The sequence below is a fragment of the Rhinopithecus roxellana genome, chromosome 2 (genome assembly GCF_007565055.1).
Source record: "Rhinopithecus roxellana isolate Shanxi Qingling chromosome 2, ASM756505v1, whole genome shotgun sequence".
NCBI lineage: Eukaryota > Metazoa > Chordata > Mammalia > Primates > Cercopithecidae > Rhinopithecus > Rhinopithecus roxellana.
The window spans coordinates 46130507-46150532 of NC_044550.1; the positions used below are offsets into that span (position 1 = coordinate 46130507).

Below are 20026 nucleotides of genomic sequence, written 5' to 3' on the forward strand. Positions count from 1 at the left end.
TTACCCTTCCTGCCTTTTTCCACCAAGATGTCCAACTCACAGTTTGTTCTGGCATATTTCTGTCTTTCTAAACTTTGTACATAAGAAAGAGCAAATCAGAAAACAGTAGTTTGGAATTCTTCTACAGAGATATAAACCGATGGTAGGACTTCACAGGTGATTGTCTCACAGTGAAGGAGAAGAGACAATATAAAAAAAGGGCCCAAGAATTGTGGACATTCTAACTTAAAGCTTTGGGAGAGAGACCGTGCACATCTCAATAGAACCTGAAGTTACCAAAATATGATGTATTGGTGTGAATGTAAACTCATTAGATCCTGGGTCAGTAAAAGGTGATTTAAAGGAAGGAAATTTTTTTTTTTAAAAGAACACTGTCTGGCATGATTATATTAATAAGAAACACAATTTTCTGAGGGCTTACTCTGTACCAGAAGTGTATGCCACACACATTGCCAGTGGTTTGCTCATAAATTTTAATCCTCACAACACATAGATGTTATCTTCATTTACAAATGAGCTGTGTAGAGAGGCTAGATAACTTATTTGCCTTGGGTTACACAGCTGTTAACTGGTAAAGGCAAGATTTTGCGTGTCATATTCCAAAGTCTGTGTCTTATACTGCTATTAAAAGCTTTGCTTGTAGAAATAAGTTTAACTGAGAAATGATGTATAATATGACATAACCCACAATTCCACATAGTTCAGGGAATTACTGTATTTTGTCTGGAGAATAATCAACATAAATTTAGAAGTCAGGAAAATCCGGTATGTTTTTTATATAGTGTTATTTTTCCTAGAACAGAGACTTTTGGGTGACTAAGTACCACTTTATATTTTGTGTGATTTAAATAGTATTCACAAATTAGTTTCTTAGAAAAAGTCTCAGGAAGCCTTTAATCAGGGCAAGTGAAATACCCCTATTCTACATGAGACAATAAGCTTTAAGAATTTACTGAAGGTTACAGAGATGATAAATAATACAGTTGGGTCTAGAAACCAAGTTTTCAGATATTTAGGCTGTTTTTGTGACATCATGTTTTTATTTACTGTTGTTTTATTCCTAAGATACAAAAATTGTGTCAATAATTGTTACATTTTAAACAGTTACTTATTGTTTGCAAAAGCTGTTTATTATTCAATTTTTTCTGTGTTCATTCCCCTGTAAACAACAATGTGATTTAAACAAAGGGTTGGGATTTAGATCAAATGAAACATTTATGAGTAATAGCAGAGAAAACAGTTAAATAGTTGCTACTACCAGAAGGTCAGACTTTCGACAAGTTTGAGTCATTATTTGGCAATCAATCTAAACATTGTTCATCTTCAATTTATGCTAAAAAATATATAAGTAGTTTTTATGTTAAATGTGTTTGAGCTCTTTTAGGGGAAATACATTTACGGAAATATTAAGAAAAATCTATGATTAAAGAACATAACTTGAATGAATTTTGTTGAGATTCTCTGTATAATTCCTTGGAAGTGAAAATTGTATAGAAATTTTAGCTTTAAAGTCTTCTGAGAAAAAGGGCTTGTAGACATAGATTTTGTGGTGTTATGCAGGTCTGCATGAACCTGAGCTTTATCTTCCTGAGAGCTTAGCAGGGACGCCACACAGCTTACCCAACTGACTTGTTAAACACAGTATTGTCCCAAGCCATTGCAGTTAGTTATGTAGGCAGATATGTTGCCTGGGATTTGCTTTCAGTGAGTTAGTGCTCTTCCCCTTACTTTAATGTGTTTTTGAATTGTTACCTAGTGTTGCATTGTGAATTTTGTTTTTAATTCTGGAATCTTAAAAGATATTTTTCTGCACAATTCTTTGTTTTCACACTAACTGACAGCTGTTCTTTTTCTTTATCAGAAGTTTGTGTATAGTACTCTTGTTGGTTTATTCTGGCACACTATAAAGTTTATTCAAATAAGTTGGGTTTGTTCAGATCAAACATTCTTTTGCTCTTCAGTGTCCTTAGTTAGCTTTGGGGAAAACTAATCTGTGGGGTGGTGCTCGACACGCAGGATGCTCCGTAGTCACTCATCGCTTTGCCTCAAGGTCTTGAGTGTTGAGTGTATGTGCACAATTTCATAAATTACATCCTGTATCTTTACACATCTTTAGTTTGAAAACTCTAGCTAGTTTTTAAGTAAATCGTTCCAAGAATGAATCATCTATTCCTTCTGTGTCTTTCCTTAGTGAGGCTTTCCTTATGATACTTTTTCTTAGTGCTTTTCAACTAACCACCACGCATTTTTGTTTTTTTCTGTTTATTTTCTGGCTCCATTAAATGGCAGGTGGAAGAAATACTATGACATCCTTATACTGAAGACTGTGCATAGTTTCTCATGAAAAAATCAAGTGGATTCTCACTCAGAATCTGTTTCCTCACAATGTGTACATGCTCTGCAGATGTTCACTTAGCTACTTTCTGGTGTATTCAAAGCAGGGAATTATGTAGCAGAAGTGGTAACACAGACAATAAGAAGTAGATATACTTGGCAACAATAAGAAATAACTAGCCATAAAGAAGATGTCATGAAAAACTACAGAAAAATACAGTTTTTAAAAAATCAGTATATAGTGAAGGAGCTACAGTAGGTCTTCTGGAAACATTTGGAGGAGGAGTAGAACGTGTATCCACCTGATTTTGGACACTTCTTTATATAATACTTCATAAATGAAATATGCATTATGGGAAAAATGTGATCAGTTTTAGTTTGTATATACCCTTGATTTTTCCCCCCTCAGTCTGATTTTCATAACATGCAAAACTAAATATTGCAACTTAAGATATAAATAAGCCCTCTCTACCCTCCTTGACTTAACAACTTTGCCTCGTGGATTTAAGATGCACTTGAAGCTCAGCCTTAATTTTAATGCTAGAAATCTATTGTATTTAGTCTTTGCAGTTTAAAACGATGTTTACAAAGAGCGTAATTAAGATAGCCTTTTCTTTTAGTTTGGGTACTAAAAATATTTTAATCCTTCCTTCTTCCCTCTCTCCTTTCCTGCCTCTTTCCTTTCTTTCTTCTAGGTTCGCATGGCTCTGAAAAAGGCCGAAAAAGAATTTGAACTGAGAAGCAGCTGGTCTGTTCCAGATGCACTTCAGAAATGGCTTCAGTTAACACATGAAGTTGAAGTGCAATACTACAATATTAAAAGACAAAACGCTGAAATGCAGCTAGCTATTGCTAAAGATGAGGTACTCTCTTGTATTTCAAAGTTTACTAAATTTGTTTCTTAGGCTGCATTCTTAAAGGGATTACTCAACTGGGATACACAGATCTGAATAAAAGTTTTATTATTGCAGATTCTTTTTTCAAACTGGAACTTACTGTGTAAATAGACTCTAGTAATCATAAGCTTTAAATTAAAATTACTGCATTTGGATACTTTTCAAAGTGACCTTAGTGATTTAAACATTCTCTTTTTTTTTTATCATTATCATAAAAGTTTTATACAGAGCTTTTTTCCTTTAGGTTGCTGCTTCATATCTGATGCAGGTTAGTAGTTACTAGAAATTAATTTTGACACTTACATTGTGTGGATTGAGAATAAGTGTTAATCTGAATTCTAGCAAAAGAATTTAAAAGCTTAGTTCACTCACTAGCACCATTGTAGTAGGATATAGTTAATGTTTTTCTGTTACTTTTAGTACAAGATTCGGGTCTTCCTGAACCATAGAAATAAGAGAAAAATTCTCCAGAATAAAGTTTTGAATTACATCGATTGGCTTAGGAAAGCACATTTTCTCCCTCCTCTGTTTTCTTTTTTGGAATGCAGGGATATCTTGGCTAGTAATTCCCTACTGGTTTTATGATTGTTAATATATTAAAAACCAAAATAAACTTTATTATTTTATATATATATAAATGTTTGTATTTTTTTCAAACCTAGCCTTATTTTATTCCTTTTCGGTTTAAGGCAGAAAAAATTAAAAAGAAGAGAAGCACAGTCTTTGGGACTCTGCACGTTGCACACAGCTCCTCCCTAGATGAGGTAGACCACAAAATTCTGGAAGCAAAGTAAGAATGTTATTTTAGCTTTTATTTGCTTTATTGTTATTGTGTTGAAATGAGTAATTTGTAAACAATTTACATTTATTATTTAATTATATAATTACATAATTTACATTAGTTTTAAAAGTGAGTTTTTTCTTCTTGAAATTAGTTAATTGCCACGGTCTGTTCATGTATTGCCTTTTTTCAGTGCCATATTAAAGACCTTTTGGTGCAGTGAGTCATTTCTTTATTGGCTTTTCCAGGAAAGCTCTCTCTGAGTTGACAACTTGTTTACGAGAACGACTTTTTCGCTGGCAACAAATTGAGAAGATCTGTGGCTTTCAGATAGCCCATAACTCAGGACTCCCCAGCCTGACCTCTTCCCTTTATTCTGATCACAGCTGGGTGGTGATGCCCAGAGTCTCCATTCCACCCTATCCAATTGCTGGAGGAGTTGATGACTTAGATGAAGACACACCCCCAATAGTGTCACAATTTCCTGGTAAGTGGTGAGTTCAACAAAAAGTGTTGGTATAGGTTTTATAGTAATTTTCCCCTGTGTCCTTTTAGGAATCATGCACTTTGAAATCTATGAGAAAAAATTTGGGTTATCCTTCGTTTTCTCATTCTTTTTGTTAGTAATTTAAATATTTACTATTTGAGAATACCATGTGAAACGCATATATAAATACTTTTTGTATATTTATATTATATATTTATACACACTTTAATCTGAGTGCTTTATAAATTTGATTATTAAATGTTTATTTGAGCAACTGTTTCATATAACATTATATTAAGTGTTGAATATAAGACTTTTTCTTTAAAACATTGCTTGTAATTAAATCGAAATGAGGAGTCACATAAAAACATAATTGATGGTAAAGATAGCACATGATAAATGCCAAATCAGTATGGGAATGAAGTGCTGAGCTTTTGGGGAAAATATCCTTTCAAATGAGCACTTAATCTATAGTAGAAATAAAAATTAGGGGAAGATCTTAGAAACAGTGATTTGTATCCTAGCTCTGCCACTAACTCACTGTAGGTATGTACTTGTATTATTTTGCTGGTTTTACTTCTCTGGTTTGACGGCAGACAGTTAATGCAAGGAGAGTGAGGCGGCACTCAGAGACAAGAAGAGTGGACAGATTGTAAATACAGCAAAACTAGAAGTGTGTGACTGCATTCATTTCGCTTGCTCCGTACTGTGAGGTTGTGATGGTTGCAAAGTTATGTCTAGATCTGGGCCAGCTCTGCAGTTTGAATATTGTCAGTTTGTATTTGTTTATTTGAATTATATGCCCTTAAGCTTGCCAAATGCAACACTGATTCATAAGTACATGCTTTTGTTTGAGAACTGTAGCTTTTAAAAGTTGAATTTCCTCCTTAAAATCCATGTTTAATATCTGAATTGTGCATGAAGGTGCATTCTCTAGATTAACTAGTTTTTTTCTTTACTTTTTAAAAACACTTTTTGGGGTGGGGGCAGAGGTATTGGATATCCATATGTCTTTTAAAAGGAACAATTGTACTAAATGTGAATAATTATTCTAGTTTTAAGTGATTGTGTCATATAGGCAAATTTAAACTTTTAAATAAGAAAAAAGTACAAGAGTTGGTTATAAATTTAATGTTTCAGAAATGCTGTGATCAGGTTGTGCGCGGTGGCTCATGCCTGTAATCCCAGCACTTTCGGAGGCTGAGGAGTGTGGATCACTGGGTCAAGAGTTCAAGACCAGCTTCGCCAACATGATAAAACCCTGTCTCTACTAAAAATACAAAAATTAGCTGGGCGTGGTGGCGTGTGCCTGTAATCTCAGCTAGTCAGGAGGCTGAGGCAGGAGAATCGCTTGAACCCGGGAGGCAGAGGCTGCAGTGAGCCGATATTGTGCCACTGCACTCCAGCCTGTACGACAGAGCGAGACTCAGTCTCAAAAAAAAGAAAAAAAGAAATGTGTGATCAAATTTATTATCTCTGAAAAATAACTCATACCAAAGATTGCAATTTGAGAGCTCTGCCTCCACCCAGTGGCACCACAGAGGTACTCCACTCTGCTTAGTTACAAAAGCCTAATTTCCTGACCTGATAAATGGGAAACTCTTGGCAATGGAAGTCTAGGGAAGGACGAAGGCTCTTCATTTCTATACCCTCCTGTGCAGTTAAAAAAAAATTTTTTTTTTTTTTTTTTTTTTTTGAGACGGAGTCTTGCTCTGTCGCCCGGGCTGGAGTGCAGTGGCCGGATCTCAGCTCACTGCAAGCTCCGCCTCCCGGATTTAGCCATTCTCCTGCGTCAGCCTCCGGAGTAGCTGGGACTACAGGCGCCTGCCACCTCGCCCGGCTAGTTTTTTTTTTTTTTGTATTTTTAGTAGAGACGGGGTTTCGCCGTGTTAGCCAGGATGGTCTCAATCTCCTGACCTCGTGATCCGCCCGTCTCAGCCTCCCAAAGTGCTGGGATTACAGGCTTGAGCCACCGCGCCCGGCTTTTTTTTTTTTTTTAAAGCATGGATTTGTGTAAATTTTACAAGTTTGAAATGATGACAAGGAAACATGCCTGTAGTATGTTAAGAACAAAGTAAAAGATTGTAACAATATACATAGAATAATATTGTCTGTTTAATTATATGGAAATATCAATGGTTAGCTCTGTGTAGATAGGGGAATGGGTGATTGTTGTTTTCCTATTACTTTTTAAAATATCTTTTCCTATTACTTTTTAAATATCTGCTAAGTGCTTTCCTTGGTGAGAATGTGATAACAGTTTATTTAAACTTTCATATAAAGCCGTCCACACACACTTAAAGTGACTGAAAATAGTATGCCCAACTACCAAAAAGATAAACAGATTTCAACATTTTTCTTTATCTTTTTCTCTGAAATAAACTATTACAAATACACCTAGACCACGTTGCCTCCCCTTCTGTTTTGAAGTTGTGACTTATGCTAAAGCCTGTTGTACTTTCATTACATACATATATATCCATAACATTATATACAATTGTTGCGTGTTTAGAAATGTATATAAATGTTATCAAACTAGGTGTTATTTTACAACTCTTTTTGCTCAAAAGTTACGTTTCAAAAATGTTTCATGTTTATGTAGAGATGAATTAAGGTCACTGCTTAATGAGTTAACCATAACTTATATATTTATTTATTGTATTTAGAAATCCATAGTTTGTCCGTCTTTCTACTGACATAGGTTCTTTCTACTTTCTTGGCCCTTACAAACAATGTGCAACAAGCATCTTTACCTGTATTTCCTTGTGCATAACTTTAAGAGTTTCTCTGTGTGGACACCTAGAAATGGACTCCTGGGTCATTGGGAAGGCACCTTTTACTAGTCATTGCCAAGTTGCTGTCAAAATGGTTTAAATACCCACTGTTTGATAAGAGTGCCTGTGTGCCTGTATCCTCATCAGTACTTGGAATAATCTGATTTTCTTGTTTTGCAACTCGAACGGGTATGAAATGATACCTCACAATTACTAAACTTTTTATTTCCTTGATGACTGTTGAGGTTGAGTGCCATTTCCTTTATTGGCATTTGTTGTTCAGATTTCTTCCTCTCTGAGTTGCTTGTTCTTGCTGTGGAATCCCTGCAAGATTCCGTACTGATGTGGAAGTGTTCTTTTTTTTTCTGGTTATTTGAGGGTTGCAAATATCTTCCAGAGTTTGGCTTTTTAAATGGCAAATTGTGAATCTGATTTGTGCTTTTTATGTCTTTTTCAGAAGATGCTAGATTGTTGTTTGCACTCCTTAGAGTTTTTAAGTTTTTCTTTAATCCATTAGTCCTATAATCCACCTAGAAGTTATTTTTGTTCATAGTGTGAAGTTGGAATCTAAATATCTCTCTTGAGGTATGGGTAAACAGTTGTCTCAGCTTCATTCTTGTTCTGTCCTTGCTGACTTATAATACCACTTCTCTCCATAGATACATAAGTGCTCCCAGCTCTCCCATTTTGTTTCACTGGCCCCGTTCTGCTTTAGTTTCTAGGGTTTTGTAAAAAGTATTGATACTTGATAAGACCTTGTGTTCCTTTATTATTCAAATTCAGAATTTCTGCTCTTAACTAATCTTCTGAATTTTAAGATCAGCTTATGAAATTCCATGAAAGGTTCCATTGGGTTTAAAATTTCTTTTTTTTTAAGTTGTGAATTTATATGCAGTGAATTATTAATAAATTCCATTTATCGAGATCTTTTATATCTTTAAATAAAATTGATAATTTTTTTTCTCTGTGCAGGTCTTGCTTTTTTTTAAAAAAGATTAATTTCTAGGTACCTTAATAAATTTTTGGTAGTTATATACATTACCTTTCTTATAAAACTGTATTTCAGATTGCTTGTTGCTGATGAGGAAATGCCATTGGATTTGGTATGCTGAATACAGAATACCAAATATGGAAACATATATTTAAGTATTTTATAGTAGTCTTGGCTTTTTCATGTTAATACTAGTAAGTTTTTCCTCTTTATTGCCCAAGCTAAGACCGCCAGTAAAACATTGAATGAAAGTGGGGACTGCTGGCAACAGGGATTGCCGTTTCTGACTTTGAAGAGAATGCTGCCAGAATTTCACCAGGAAGTATTTTTGTTTTATGTTTTTGGTACATTACTTGTAAGTTAGGGAAAGTCATTTCTATTTCTGTTTTGCTAAGAATTTTTTTTTGTTAATCAGTGGATATTAAATTTTACCACATTATTTTTCTGCATAATTTGAGGTGATCATTTGTTTTTTATTCTGCTGAATTTTAATCTGTTTAAGTAAATCCTTTAAATGTCAGTGAAACTATGTCACAATGTGCTATTTTTAGAATGAGTTGGATTTGGTTTGTTATTTAGGATTTTTGCATCTTTAATCACACATTGGATTAGCCAGTAATTTTTCTTCCTGACACTATCTTGGATTTTGGTATCAAGATTATGTTAACATCATAAAATAAATCAAAGAGTAGTCCCCCTCTGCCCATATATGTGGTTTTGCTTTTCATGGTTTCTAGTTACTTGTGGTCAACTGTGGTTTGAAAATAGTGAGTAGAATACAATAAGATATTTCGAGGTGGGGGTGGTTGGAAACCACATACAGCGTGTTATTATAATTGTTCCTTTTTATTATCAGTTATTGTTAATCTCTTGCTGTGCTTAATTTATAAACTAAACTCTATTATAGGTATGTATGCATAGTAAAAGGATAGTGTGTAGAGAGTTTGGGACTATCCATGGTTTCAGGCGTCCACTGTGGTCTTAGAATGCATCTGCCAAGCATAAGGGGGAATACTATACTCCTTGTTCTTTCATTCCATTCTTTTCTGCTTTCAGAGAGAGGCAGCAATATAAAGTAGGGTTAAGATGTGGAATCCTGGAACAAGACTGCTTGGGTTTGATTCTTTACTTCATCTTGTAGTAATCGTATTACCTTTTACTCAGGGCACTGAGTGGGAGGCACTTTCCTGAGTTTCAGCTTCCTTTTCTGTAAAATGTAGCCTACCTTGTGGAGATATGTTTAAATTTAAATTAAGTAATACCTGTAAGACACTTGGAACCAGCCCCTGGGCTACAATAATCACCCAGTAAATTGTATGATTTTTATTCTATACTTTGAAATAGTATAAGGTATGGATTATTTGTTCTTTGAGGATTTTAAATATATTGCCTATGAATTGACCTTGATGTATATATGTTTTGACAAGGAACAGATTTTTAAACTGTAGTATTAATTTAATTTAATGATTAAAAGTGTAGATTTGTGAAGTTACATGTTTCTAGAATATTGTGTTTTATCTGAGTTTTAAAATCTATTGGCTTTAAGTTGGTTATACTATTTTATATGATTTTAAAAATCTCAGTTACATTTAAAAATTTTTTTGTTCCTAATAATTATCTGTATCTTCTTTCATCTGCTTTGTCAGGCTGGCAGTTGTCTGTTTTATTTCACTCTTGTCAAAAGCCTGTTTGTTTTGTTAATATTTCTGTTTATTTCTGCTCTTTTATTTACTTTCTTGGAGTTTACTTTTTTACTTGTTTGTTTTAATATTTATACACCTCCCACATGAATCTTGAGTCTTTGTTTTCTCTCATATTATCTTTTTTTCATCAGTGATAAAAATTATTTATTCCAGCAATTCTAAATATATATATATATATATTTTTTATTATACTTTAAGTTCTAGGGTACATGTGCATAACGTGCAGGTTTGTTACATACGTATATTTGTGCCATGTTGGTGTGCTGCACCCATCAACTCGTCAGCACCCATCAATTCATCATTTATATCATGTATAACTCCCCAATGCAATCCCTCCCCCCTCCCCCCTCCCCATGATAGGCCCCAGTGTGTGATGTTCCCCTTCCCGAGTCCAAGTGATCTCATTGTTCAGTTCCCACCTATGAGTGAGAACATGCGGTGTTTGGTTTTCTCTTCTTGTGATAGTTTGCTAAGAATGATGGTTTACAGCTGCATCCATGTCCCTACAAATGACGCAAACTCATCCTTTTTTATGGCTGCATAGTATTCCATGGTGTATATGTGCCACATTTTCTTAATCCAGTCTGTCACAGATGGACATTTGGGTTGATTCCAAGTCTTTGCTATTGTGAATAGTGCCTCAATAAACATACATGTGCATGTGTCTTTGTAGTAGAATAATTTATAATCCTTTGGGTATATACCCAGTAGTGGGATGGCTGGGTCATATGGTACATCTAGTTCTAGATCCTTGAGGAATTGCCATATTGTTTTCCATAATGGTTGAACTAGTTTACATTCCCACCAACAGTGTAAAAGTGTTCCTATTTCTCCACATCCTCTCCAACAACTGTTGTTTCCTGATTTTTTAATGATTGCCATTCTAACTGGTGTGAGATGGTATCTCATTGTGGTTTTGATTTGCATTTCTCTGATGGCGAGTGATGATGAGCATTTTTTCATGTGTCTGTTGGCTGTATGAATGTCTTCTTTTGAGAAATGTCTGTTCATATCCTTTCCCCACTTTTTGATGGGGTTGTTTGTTTTTTTCTTGTATATTTGTTTGAGTTCTTTGTAGATTCTGGATATTAGCCCTTTGTCAGATGAGTAGATTGCAAAAATTTTCTCCCATTCTGTAGGTTGCCTGTTCACTCTGATGGTAGTTTCTTTTGCTGTGCAGAAGCTCTTTAGTTTAATGAGATCCCATTTGTCAATTTTGGCTTTTGCTGCCGTTGCTTTTGGTGTTTTAGACATGAAGTCCTTGCCCATGCCTATGTCCTGAATGGTACTACCTAGATTTTCTTCTAGGGTTTTTATGGTATTAGGTCTAACATTTAAGTCTCTAATCCATCTTGAATTAATCTTCGTATAAGGAGTAAGGAAAGGATCCAGTTTCAGCTTTCTACTTATGGCTAGCCAATTTTCCCAGCACCATTTATTAAATAGGGAATCCTTTCCCCATTTCTTGTTTCTCTCAGGTTTGTCAAAGATCAGATGGCTGCAGATGTGTGGTATTATTTCTGAGGACTCTGTTCTGTTCCATTGGTCTATATCTCTGTTTTGGTACCAGTACCATGCTGTTTTGGTTACTGTAGCCTTGTAGTATAGTTTGAAGTCAGGTAGCGTGACGCCTCCAGCTTTGTCCTTTTGACTTAGGATTGTCTTGGCAATGCAGGCTCTTTTTGGTTCCATATGAACTTTGAAGCCGTTTTTTCCAATTCTGTGAAGAAACTCATTGGTAGCTTGATGGGGATGGCATTGAATGTATAAATAACCTTTTCACGATATTGATTCTTCCTATCCATGAGCATGGTATGTTCTTCCATTTGTTTGTGTCCTCTTTGATTTCACTGAGCAGTGGTTTGTAGTTCTCCTTGAAGAGGTCCTTGACATCCCTTGTAAGTTGGATTCCTAGGTATTTGATTCTCTTTGAAGCAATTGTGAATGGAAGTTCATTCCTGATTTGGCTCTCTGCTTGTCTGTTACTGGTGTATAAGAATGCTTGTGATTTTTGCACATTAATTTTGTATCCTGAGACTTTCATGAAGTTGCTTATCAGCTTAAGGAGATTTTGGGCTGAGACAATGGGGTTTTCTAAATATACAATCATGTCATCTGCAAACAGGGACAATTTGACTTCTTCTTTTCCTAACTGAATACCCTTGATGTCTTTCTCTTGCCTGATTGCCCTAGCCAGAACTTCCAACACTATGTTGAATAGGAGTGGTGAGAGAGGGCATCCCTGTCTTGTACCAGTTTTCAAAGGGAATTTTTCCAGTTTTTGCCCTTTCAGTATGATATTAGCTGTGAGTTTGTCATAAATAGCTCTTATTATTTTGAGGTACGTTCCATCAATACCGAATTTATTGAGCGTTTTTAGCATGAAGGGCTGTTGAATTTTGTCAAAAGCCTTTTCTGCATCTATTGAGATAATCATGTGGTTCTTGACTTTGGTTCTGTTTATATGCTGGATTATGTTTATTGATTTGCGAATGTTGAACCAGCCTTGCATCCCAGGGATGAAGCCCACTTGATCATGGTGGATAAGCTTTTTGATGTGCTGCTGAATCCGGTTTGCCAGTATTTTATTGAGGATTTTTGCATCGATGTTCATCAGGGATATTGGTCTAAAATTCTCTTTTTTTGTTGTGTCTCTGCCAGGCTTTGGTATCAGGATGATGTTGGCCTCATAAAATGAGTTAGGGAGGATTCCCTCTTTTTCTATTGATTGGAATAGTTTCAGAAGGAATGGTACCAGCTCCTCCTTGTACCTCTGGTAGAATTCAGCTGTGAATCCATCTGGTCCTGGACTTTTTTTGGTGGGTAGGCTATTAATTGTTGCCTCAATTTCAGAGCCTGCTATTGGTCTATTCAGGGATTCAACTTCTTCCTGGTTTAGTCTTGGGAGAGTGTAAGTGTCCAGGAAATTATCCATTTCTTCTAGATTTTCTAGTTGATTTGCGTAGAGGTGTTTATAGTATTCTCTGATGGTAGTTTGTATTTCTCTGGGGTTGGTGGTGATATCCCCTTTATCATTTTTTATTGCATCTATTTGATTCCTCTCTCTTTTCTTCTTTATTAGTCTTGCTAGCGGTCTAATTTTGTTGATCTTTTCAAAAAACCAACTCCTGGATTCATTGATTTTTTGGAGGGTTTTTTGTGTCTCTATCTCCTTCAACTCTGCTCTGATCTTAGTTATTTCTTGCATTCTGCTAGCTTTTGAATGTGTTTGCTCTTGCCTCTCTAGTTCTTTTAATTGTGATGTTAGAGTGTCAATTTTAGATCTTTCCAGCTTTCTCTTGTGGGCATTTAGTGCTATAAATTTCCCTCTACACACTGCTTTAAATGTGTCCCAGAGATTCTGGTATGTTGTATCTTTGTTCTCATTGGTTTCAAAGAACATCTTTATTTCTGCCTTCATTTCATTATGTACCCAGTAGTCATTCAGGAGCAGGTTATTCAGTTTCCATGTAGTTGAGCGGTTTTGATTGAGTTTCTTTGTCCTGAGTTCTAGTTTGATTGCACTGTGGTCTGAGAGACAGTTTGTTGTAATTTCTGTTCTTGTACATTTGCTGAGGAGTGCTTTACTTCCAATTATGTGGTCAATTTTGGAATAAGTGTGATGTGGTGCTGAGAAGAATGTATATTCTGTTGATTTGGGGTGGAGAGTTCTATAGATGTCTATTAGGTCTGCTTGGTGCAGAGATGAGTTCAATTCCTGGATATCCTTGTTAACTTTCTGTCTCGTTGATCTGTCTAATGTTGACAGTGGAGTATTGAAGTCTCCCATTATTATTGTATGGGAGTCTAAGTCTCTTTGTAAGTCTCTAAGGACTTGCTTTATGAATTTGGGTGCTCCTGTATTGGGTGCATATATATTTAGGAGAGTTAGCTCTTCCTGTTGAATTGATCCCTTTACCATTATGTAATGGCCTTCTTTGTCTCTTTTGATCTTTGATGGTTTAAAGTCTGTTTTATCAGAGACTAGGATTGCAACCCCTGCTTTTTTTTGTTCTCCATTTGCTTGGTAGATCTTCCTCCATCCCTTTATTTTGAGCCTATGTATGTCTCTGCATGTGAGATGGGTCTCCTGAATACAGCAGACTGATGGGTCTTGACTCTTTATCCACTTTGCCAGTCTGTGTCTTTTAATTGGAGCATGTAGTCCATTTACATTTAAGGTTAATATTGTTATGTGTGAACTTGATCCTGCCATTATGATATTAATTGGTTATTTTGCTCGTTAGTTGATGCAGTTTCTTCCTAGCCTCGATGGTCTTTACATTTTGGCATGTTTTTGCAATGGCTGGTACCGGTTGTTCCTTTCCATGTTTAGGGCTTCCTTCAGGGTCTCTTGTAAGGCAGGCCTGGTGGTGACAAAATCTCTAAGCATTTGCTTATCTGTAAAGGATTTTATTTCTCCTTCACTGATGAAACTTAGTTTGGCTGGAGATGAAATTCTGGGTTCAAAATACTTTTCTTTAAGAACGTTGAATATTGGCCCCCACTCTCTTCTGGCTTGTAGAGTTTCTGCTGAGAGATCTGCTGTTAGTCTGATGGGCTTCCCTTTGTGGGTAACCGGACCTTTGTCTCTGGCTGCCCTTAAGATTTTTTCCTTCATTTCAACTTTGGTGAATCTGGCAATTATGTGTCTTGGAGTTGCTCTTCTGGAGGAGTATCTTTGTGGCGTTCTCTGTATTTCCTGAATTTGAATGTTGGCCTGCCCTACTAGGTTGGGGAAGTTCTCCTGGATGATATCCTGAAGAGTGTTTTCCAATTTGGTTCCATTTTCCCCCTCACTTTCAGGCACCCCAATCAGACGTAGATTTGGTCTTTTTACATAATCCCATACTTCTTGCAGGCTTTGTTCATTTCTTTTTCTTCTTTTTTCTTTTGGTTTCTCTTCTCGCTTCATTTCATTCATTTGATCCTCAATCGCTGAAACTCTTTCTTCCAGTTGATTGAGTCAGTTACTGAAGCTTGTGCATTTGTCACGTATTTCTCGTGTCATGGTTTTCATCTCTGTCATTTCGTTTATGACCTTCTCTGCATTAATTAGTCTAGCTGTCAATTCTTCCACTCTTTTTTCAAGATTTTTAGTTTCTTTGCGCTGGGTACGTAATTCCTCCTTTAGCTCTGAGAAGTTCGATGGACTGAAGCCTTCTTCTCTCACCTCGTCAAAGTCATTCTCTGACCAGCTTCGATCCGTTGCTGGCGATGGGCTGCGCTCCTTTGCAGGGGGAGATGCGCTCTTATTTTTTGAATTTCCAGCTTTTCTGTCCTGCTTTTTCCCCATCTTTGTGGTTTTATCTGTCTCTGGTCTTTGATGATGGTGACGTACTGATGGGGTTTTGGTATAGGTGTCCTTCCTGTTTGATAGTTTTCCTTCTGACAGTCAGGACCCTCAGCTATAGGTCTGTTGGAGATTGCTTGAGGTCCACTCCAGACCCCGTTTGCCTGGGTATCAGCAGCAGAGGTTGCAGAAGATAGAATATTGCTGAACAGCGAGTGTACCTGTCTGATTCTTACTTTGGAAGCTTCCTCTCAGGGGTGTACTCCACCCTGTGAGATGTGGGGTGTCAGACTGCCCCTAGTGGGGGATGTCTCCCAGTTAGGCTACTCAGGGGTGAGGGACCCACGTGAGCAGGCAGTCTGTCCGTTCTCAGATCTCAACCTCCGTGTTGGGAGATCCACTGCTCTCTTCAAAGCTGTCAGACAGAGTCGTTCGCGTCTGCTCAGGCCTCTGCTGCTTCCCCTGTTGTATTTTTAGCTGAGCCCTGCCCCCAGAGGTGGAGTCTATAGAGACAGGCAGGTTTCCTTGAGCTGCTGTGAGCTCCACCCAGTTCGAGCATCCCAGCGGCTTTGTTTACCTACTTAAGCCTCAGCAATGGCGGGCGCCCCTCCCCCAGCCTCGCTGCTGCCCTGCGGTTAGATCGCCGCAGACTGCTGTGTTAACAATGAGGGAGGCTCCGTGGGCATGGGACCCTCCCGGCCAGGTGAGGGATATATTCTTCTGGTGTGCCCCTTTGCTTAAAGCGCGGTATTGGGGTGGGAGTTACCCGATTTTCCAGGTGTTGTGTGTCTCAGTTCCCCTGGCTAGGAAAAGGGATTCCCTTCCCCCTTGCACTTCCCAGGTGAGGCGATGCCTCGCCCTGCTTCAGCTCTCGCTGGTCAGGCTGCAGCAGCTGACCAGCACCGATTGTCCGGCACTCGCTAGTGAGATGACCCCAGTACCTCAGTTAAAAATGCAGAAATCACCGGTCTTCTGTGTCGCTCGTGCTGGGAGTTGGAGACTGGAGCTGTTCCTATTCGGCCATCTTGCTCTGCCCCTCTAAATATCTCATATTATCTTAAGGCTATGAATTTTCTCTTTAAGAACCACCTTAGCCACCTCCACAAGTTTTGACATGTTAATTTGATTATGATCATCAAATATTACAAGGTTTTTAATTACTAATTTGTCACTGAAATATGAATTACCTAAAAGCATATGTGTTAATTTCCAGATATGCATGTATGCTTTGTTTTTTGTTGTCTGTTCTTTAAAAACATCTTTGTCTATTGATTTCTACTTTGTGTGTGGTTAGAGAATAGGTCAGTATGACTTTTTTTGTATTTCCTGATACTTGCTTTGTGACTTAGTATTTATTGGTCATATATTTTAATGGTTCTGTCTATATTTGGAAATTACATTTTCCTTAATTGTTAGTTACAGGGTACTATGCAGTCTGTTATGATAAAATCTTCTATATACTTATACATTTTTGTCTGTTATTCTATCGCTTGCTCCCACCCATGGTGGTCAGTTTCTCCTTACAGTTCTACCCATTTCTGTTTTATATAGTTTGTACTAAGTTATTTGGTGAATACAAGTTCAGGTATAATATCTTCTTTACAGATTAACTGTTCCTTTTATAGTTACGTGGACACTGCTTTATGGCTAATACTTTTTGCCTTTAAGTTTATACTACCTGATACTGAAATACCTATAATAGCTTTCTTTTGATTAATATTTGCCTAGCGTATCTTTTTCACTTTCTTCTAAATTTTTCCATTATTAGACACTAGATACATCTCTACAAGAAATAGCAGTAACTGGTTTTATTTTGTATCCTATTTTAGAATATGTTGCTGGCTAAGGCAAATTTAATGCAAATATATTTACTTCCCTTGCTGATCTGTTTGAATTTATCTCTGGAATCTTGTTTTGTGGTTTCTGTTTTACACACCTCTTCTTACCTTTTCTCATTCTCTTGAACAATTCAGGATCTTCAGAGGCTTTAATTTTAGCCACTGCCCTCCCATCTTAAATCATGTGTTAGCGTTGTCTGGTATTTTGTTTTGTTTTGAAAGTCTCTCAAAACAGTCACTGTTTTTGTTGTTTCTTTCAGTCATAATTTACATATGTGTTTATTTCTCTGTTTATCATTGCATTTTGCTTGTTATTCATTTCTTTTTTTTCTTTCTTAAAAATATGTTCTTCAGTAAAAGCTACTTCAGTGAGCAATTGGGAATGATAAATTCTCTTAGTCTTTGCCTGAAAATGTCTTTATTTTCAGTCTCACTTGAGAGTAATAATGTATCTGGATATAAAATTCCAGATTAACAATTAGTTTTCAATAATTATTTCTCAGCTATTTTGAGGTTGTCATTGTTGCTGTTGAGAAGTTTGTAGTCAGTCAGCTTGGTTCAGGTTCTTTTTAGTAGATAAGCTGCCATTTCTCCGATTGTTTGAAAAATGTTCTCATGGTCTTTGTTGTCATGTGGTTTCCCTGTAATATGATTGGGTGTGGATTTAAACAGTTTTTTTTTGCTAATATTTGGTGTGTTTCTTGAATCTGAAGGATGTGTCTTTTATCAGTTCTGGAAAAAAAACCATTAGCCATTATCTCTTTGAATATTATTTTTTCTTTCTTCTATTCATGCCTTCTGGAATATTAGTTATGTAGAAATATTATGACTAGTATTAGTTTGTTAGTTACTTATTGCATCTTATCGTCCACATTTCTTAACTTTTCTTTTTGTAGTCTTTTTATCTATCTACGCTGCATTTAGAGACATCTCCTCAGATCTGCCTTCCAGCTTACTAATTATTTCTTCAGTTCTAATTTCGTTTTAGCTCATCCTCTGAATGTTTAACTCTAATTACTGTTTTTCATTTCTATTAGTTCTGTTTGATTCTTCATCAAATCTATGTTTTAATGCTTTCTTTTCTCATATTTTCTATTTATTGTTATATAGTTTCATGATGTAAAAAGAATCCCTATTTTTTAGTTTTCATTTGATCATCCTCATATTTGATATTCTTGGTCAATTGTTACAGCAGTTTCCTGTGTTTGCATAGCGGATTGCTTTCTCTCTCCTGTTTTATAATTTCTTACGTAGCTATTTTTAAGGAGATTGCCATTATTCCAACCTGGAGAAAACTGTGTAAGTGGTAAAGTGCCCCTCAAATGCCTTTCTTTGCTTCCTGCAGTAGTTTCAACTTGGATATCACCAAGTTGGGACCAGTTTTTTATGTTAACTCTTTGGAATACAGTTTCATAGACCCTTTTGGTAGCATGAGCTTGCACTCCAATCTCATATGAGATATAGGCCCAGAGTATTGAGTTTTTCACAGAAGCCCTTTAAAATCCCTATATTTAGAGATCTTGAAATAAAAGAAATTTGCTTGCTCATTAGTTAGAAATTTACCCTTTCACAGAGGAATGTAGTCCTTCTAGGTCCAGGCTTTTATCCAGAACACTGACTCACTATTCCAATACCTAACATGGGCCCGAAGCCTAATCTTATATCCCCAAATTAAACCCCAAACCCGTAGATTAATGAGACTGATAACCTCCCATAACAGTTGCATCATATTAGCATTTACTTTTAGTTTTCGTTTTGGCCTCTGAGAGTTTTCTGTTCTCCTTACAAACTCAGCTATGTGTTTAAAGCAATTGTTATATTTTATCCATTATATAAGAATGTTTGAGGGTATTTAAACTGTGTTGTTGGGTATTGGGAGATAATTGTCAGGTTACCTTTGACTGCCATGTTGTTAGAACCAGAAGTATATACATTGCTTATTTTTGGTTCTTGTTAGTAGGGAATCCCTTCTTGAAAACAAAATTTTATCCTCTTCAACTAAGAAACATCACAAAATATAGTTCACAAATACAGGGTCATATTAAACTGCTCTACTTCTATAGGTAATTATCAATATTAGAATGAAAAGTTATCCCAGAAATAGATTCCTATACAGTGACCTTTAATGTGTCATTTACCTACTGTGATAAATCACAGACATGAATGAATGTTTATCTGCGTTAGGAATGATTAATGGCCTGAGAGTATTATAAGGCATTCATATTTGCTTTATGTAAAAGATAACTTGTTACAAGGCCAAAGTGCACTGCTTTTTAATCTTCCATGAAGTTTGTGATGTTGCAAATGTTTTCAGCCCTACATAGACTTCTTCAACAACAAGGAGGAAGGATAACCCTCAGCTCTTCAGTGTACATAACTCTTAACGGACAGATTTTTTAAGGCAAAAGAGATGGCAAAATATGTAATAAGATATTTTTGGAAAAGGTTGTCAAGTTGTAAACAACTTACAGATGTGACAAATTTACTGATTCTTATATTCTTTATTGCATTACTTAGAATTTTTCTTACATAAACTATTTCCTTTTTAAAACTTCCTTATGCAATATGTGTGTGTGTGTATGTGTGTGTGTGTGTGTGTGTGTGTGTGTGTGTGTGTGTGAATCTCTCTCTGTGGATAGTATTCATTTTTCCAAGTAGCGAATCCTGATTCCTCTCAGACCTGATTCCTCTCCCACCATACTTACAGTCATGACTGAATCTTGCTGGTTTTACTGTATATTCCAAGTAATGGGTGATTGCTCAGATGACTGCAGTATATGTCGAGAATTGTAGAATTTAAGACACTTTTTTTTTAGTCTTTACAAGACATATTTTCTTCTTTGGCAGAGAGAAAACATCAGACTAAAGATTTGCAAGAGCCCTATAGTTCTCTATAATGAATCCTTATAAATAAGTGAGAGAAAATTCT

The 20026-nt window shown here is 36.3% G+C and overlaps 1 protein-coding gene across 3 annotated transcripts in view; it reads left to right on the forward strand.

The window, feature by feature from the left end:
• The window catches only part of STIM2 (stromal interaction molecule 2), a 170061-nt gene that overhangs the window by 140645 nt on the left and 9390 nt on the right, over window positions 1–20026 (forward strand). For 2 of the 3 annotated variants that reach the window (XM_010368900.2, XM_030917592.1), the window contains exons 8-11: window positions 3030–3197; window positions 3475–3498; window positions 3920–4020; window positions 4260–4498. In XM_010368900.2, the coding sequence (XP_010367202.2) occupies window positions 3030–3197; window positions 3475–3498; window positions 3920–4020; window positions 4260–4498 (532 nt within the window). The remainder of the gene's footprint in view (window positions 1–3029; window positions 3198–3474; window positions 3499–3919; window positions 4021–4259; window positions 4499–20026) is intronic. The other variant, XM_030917586.1, reaches the window with a different exon arrangement.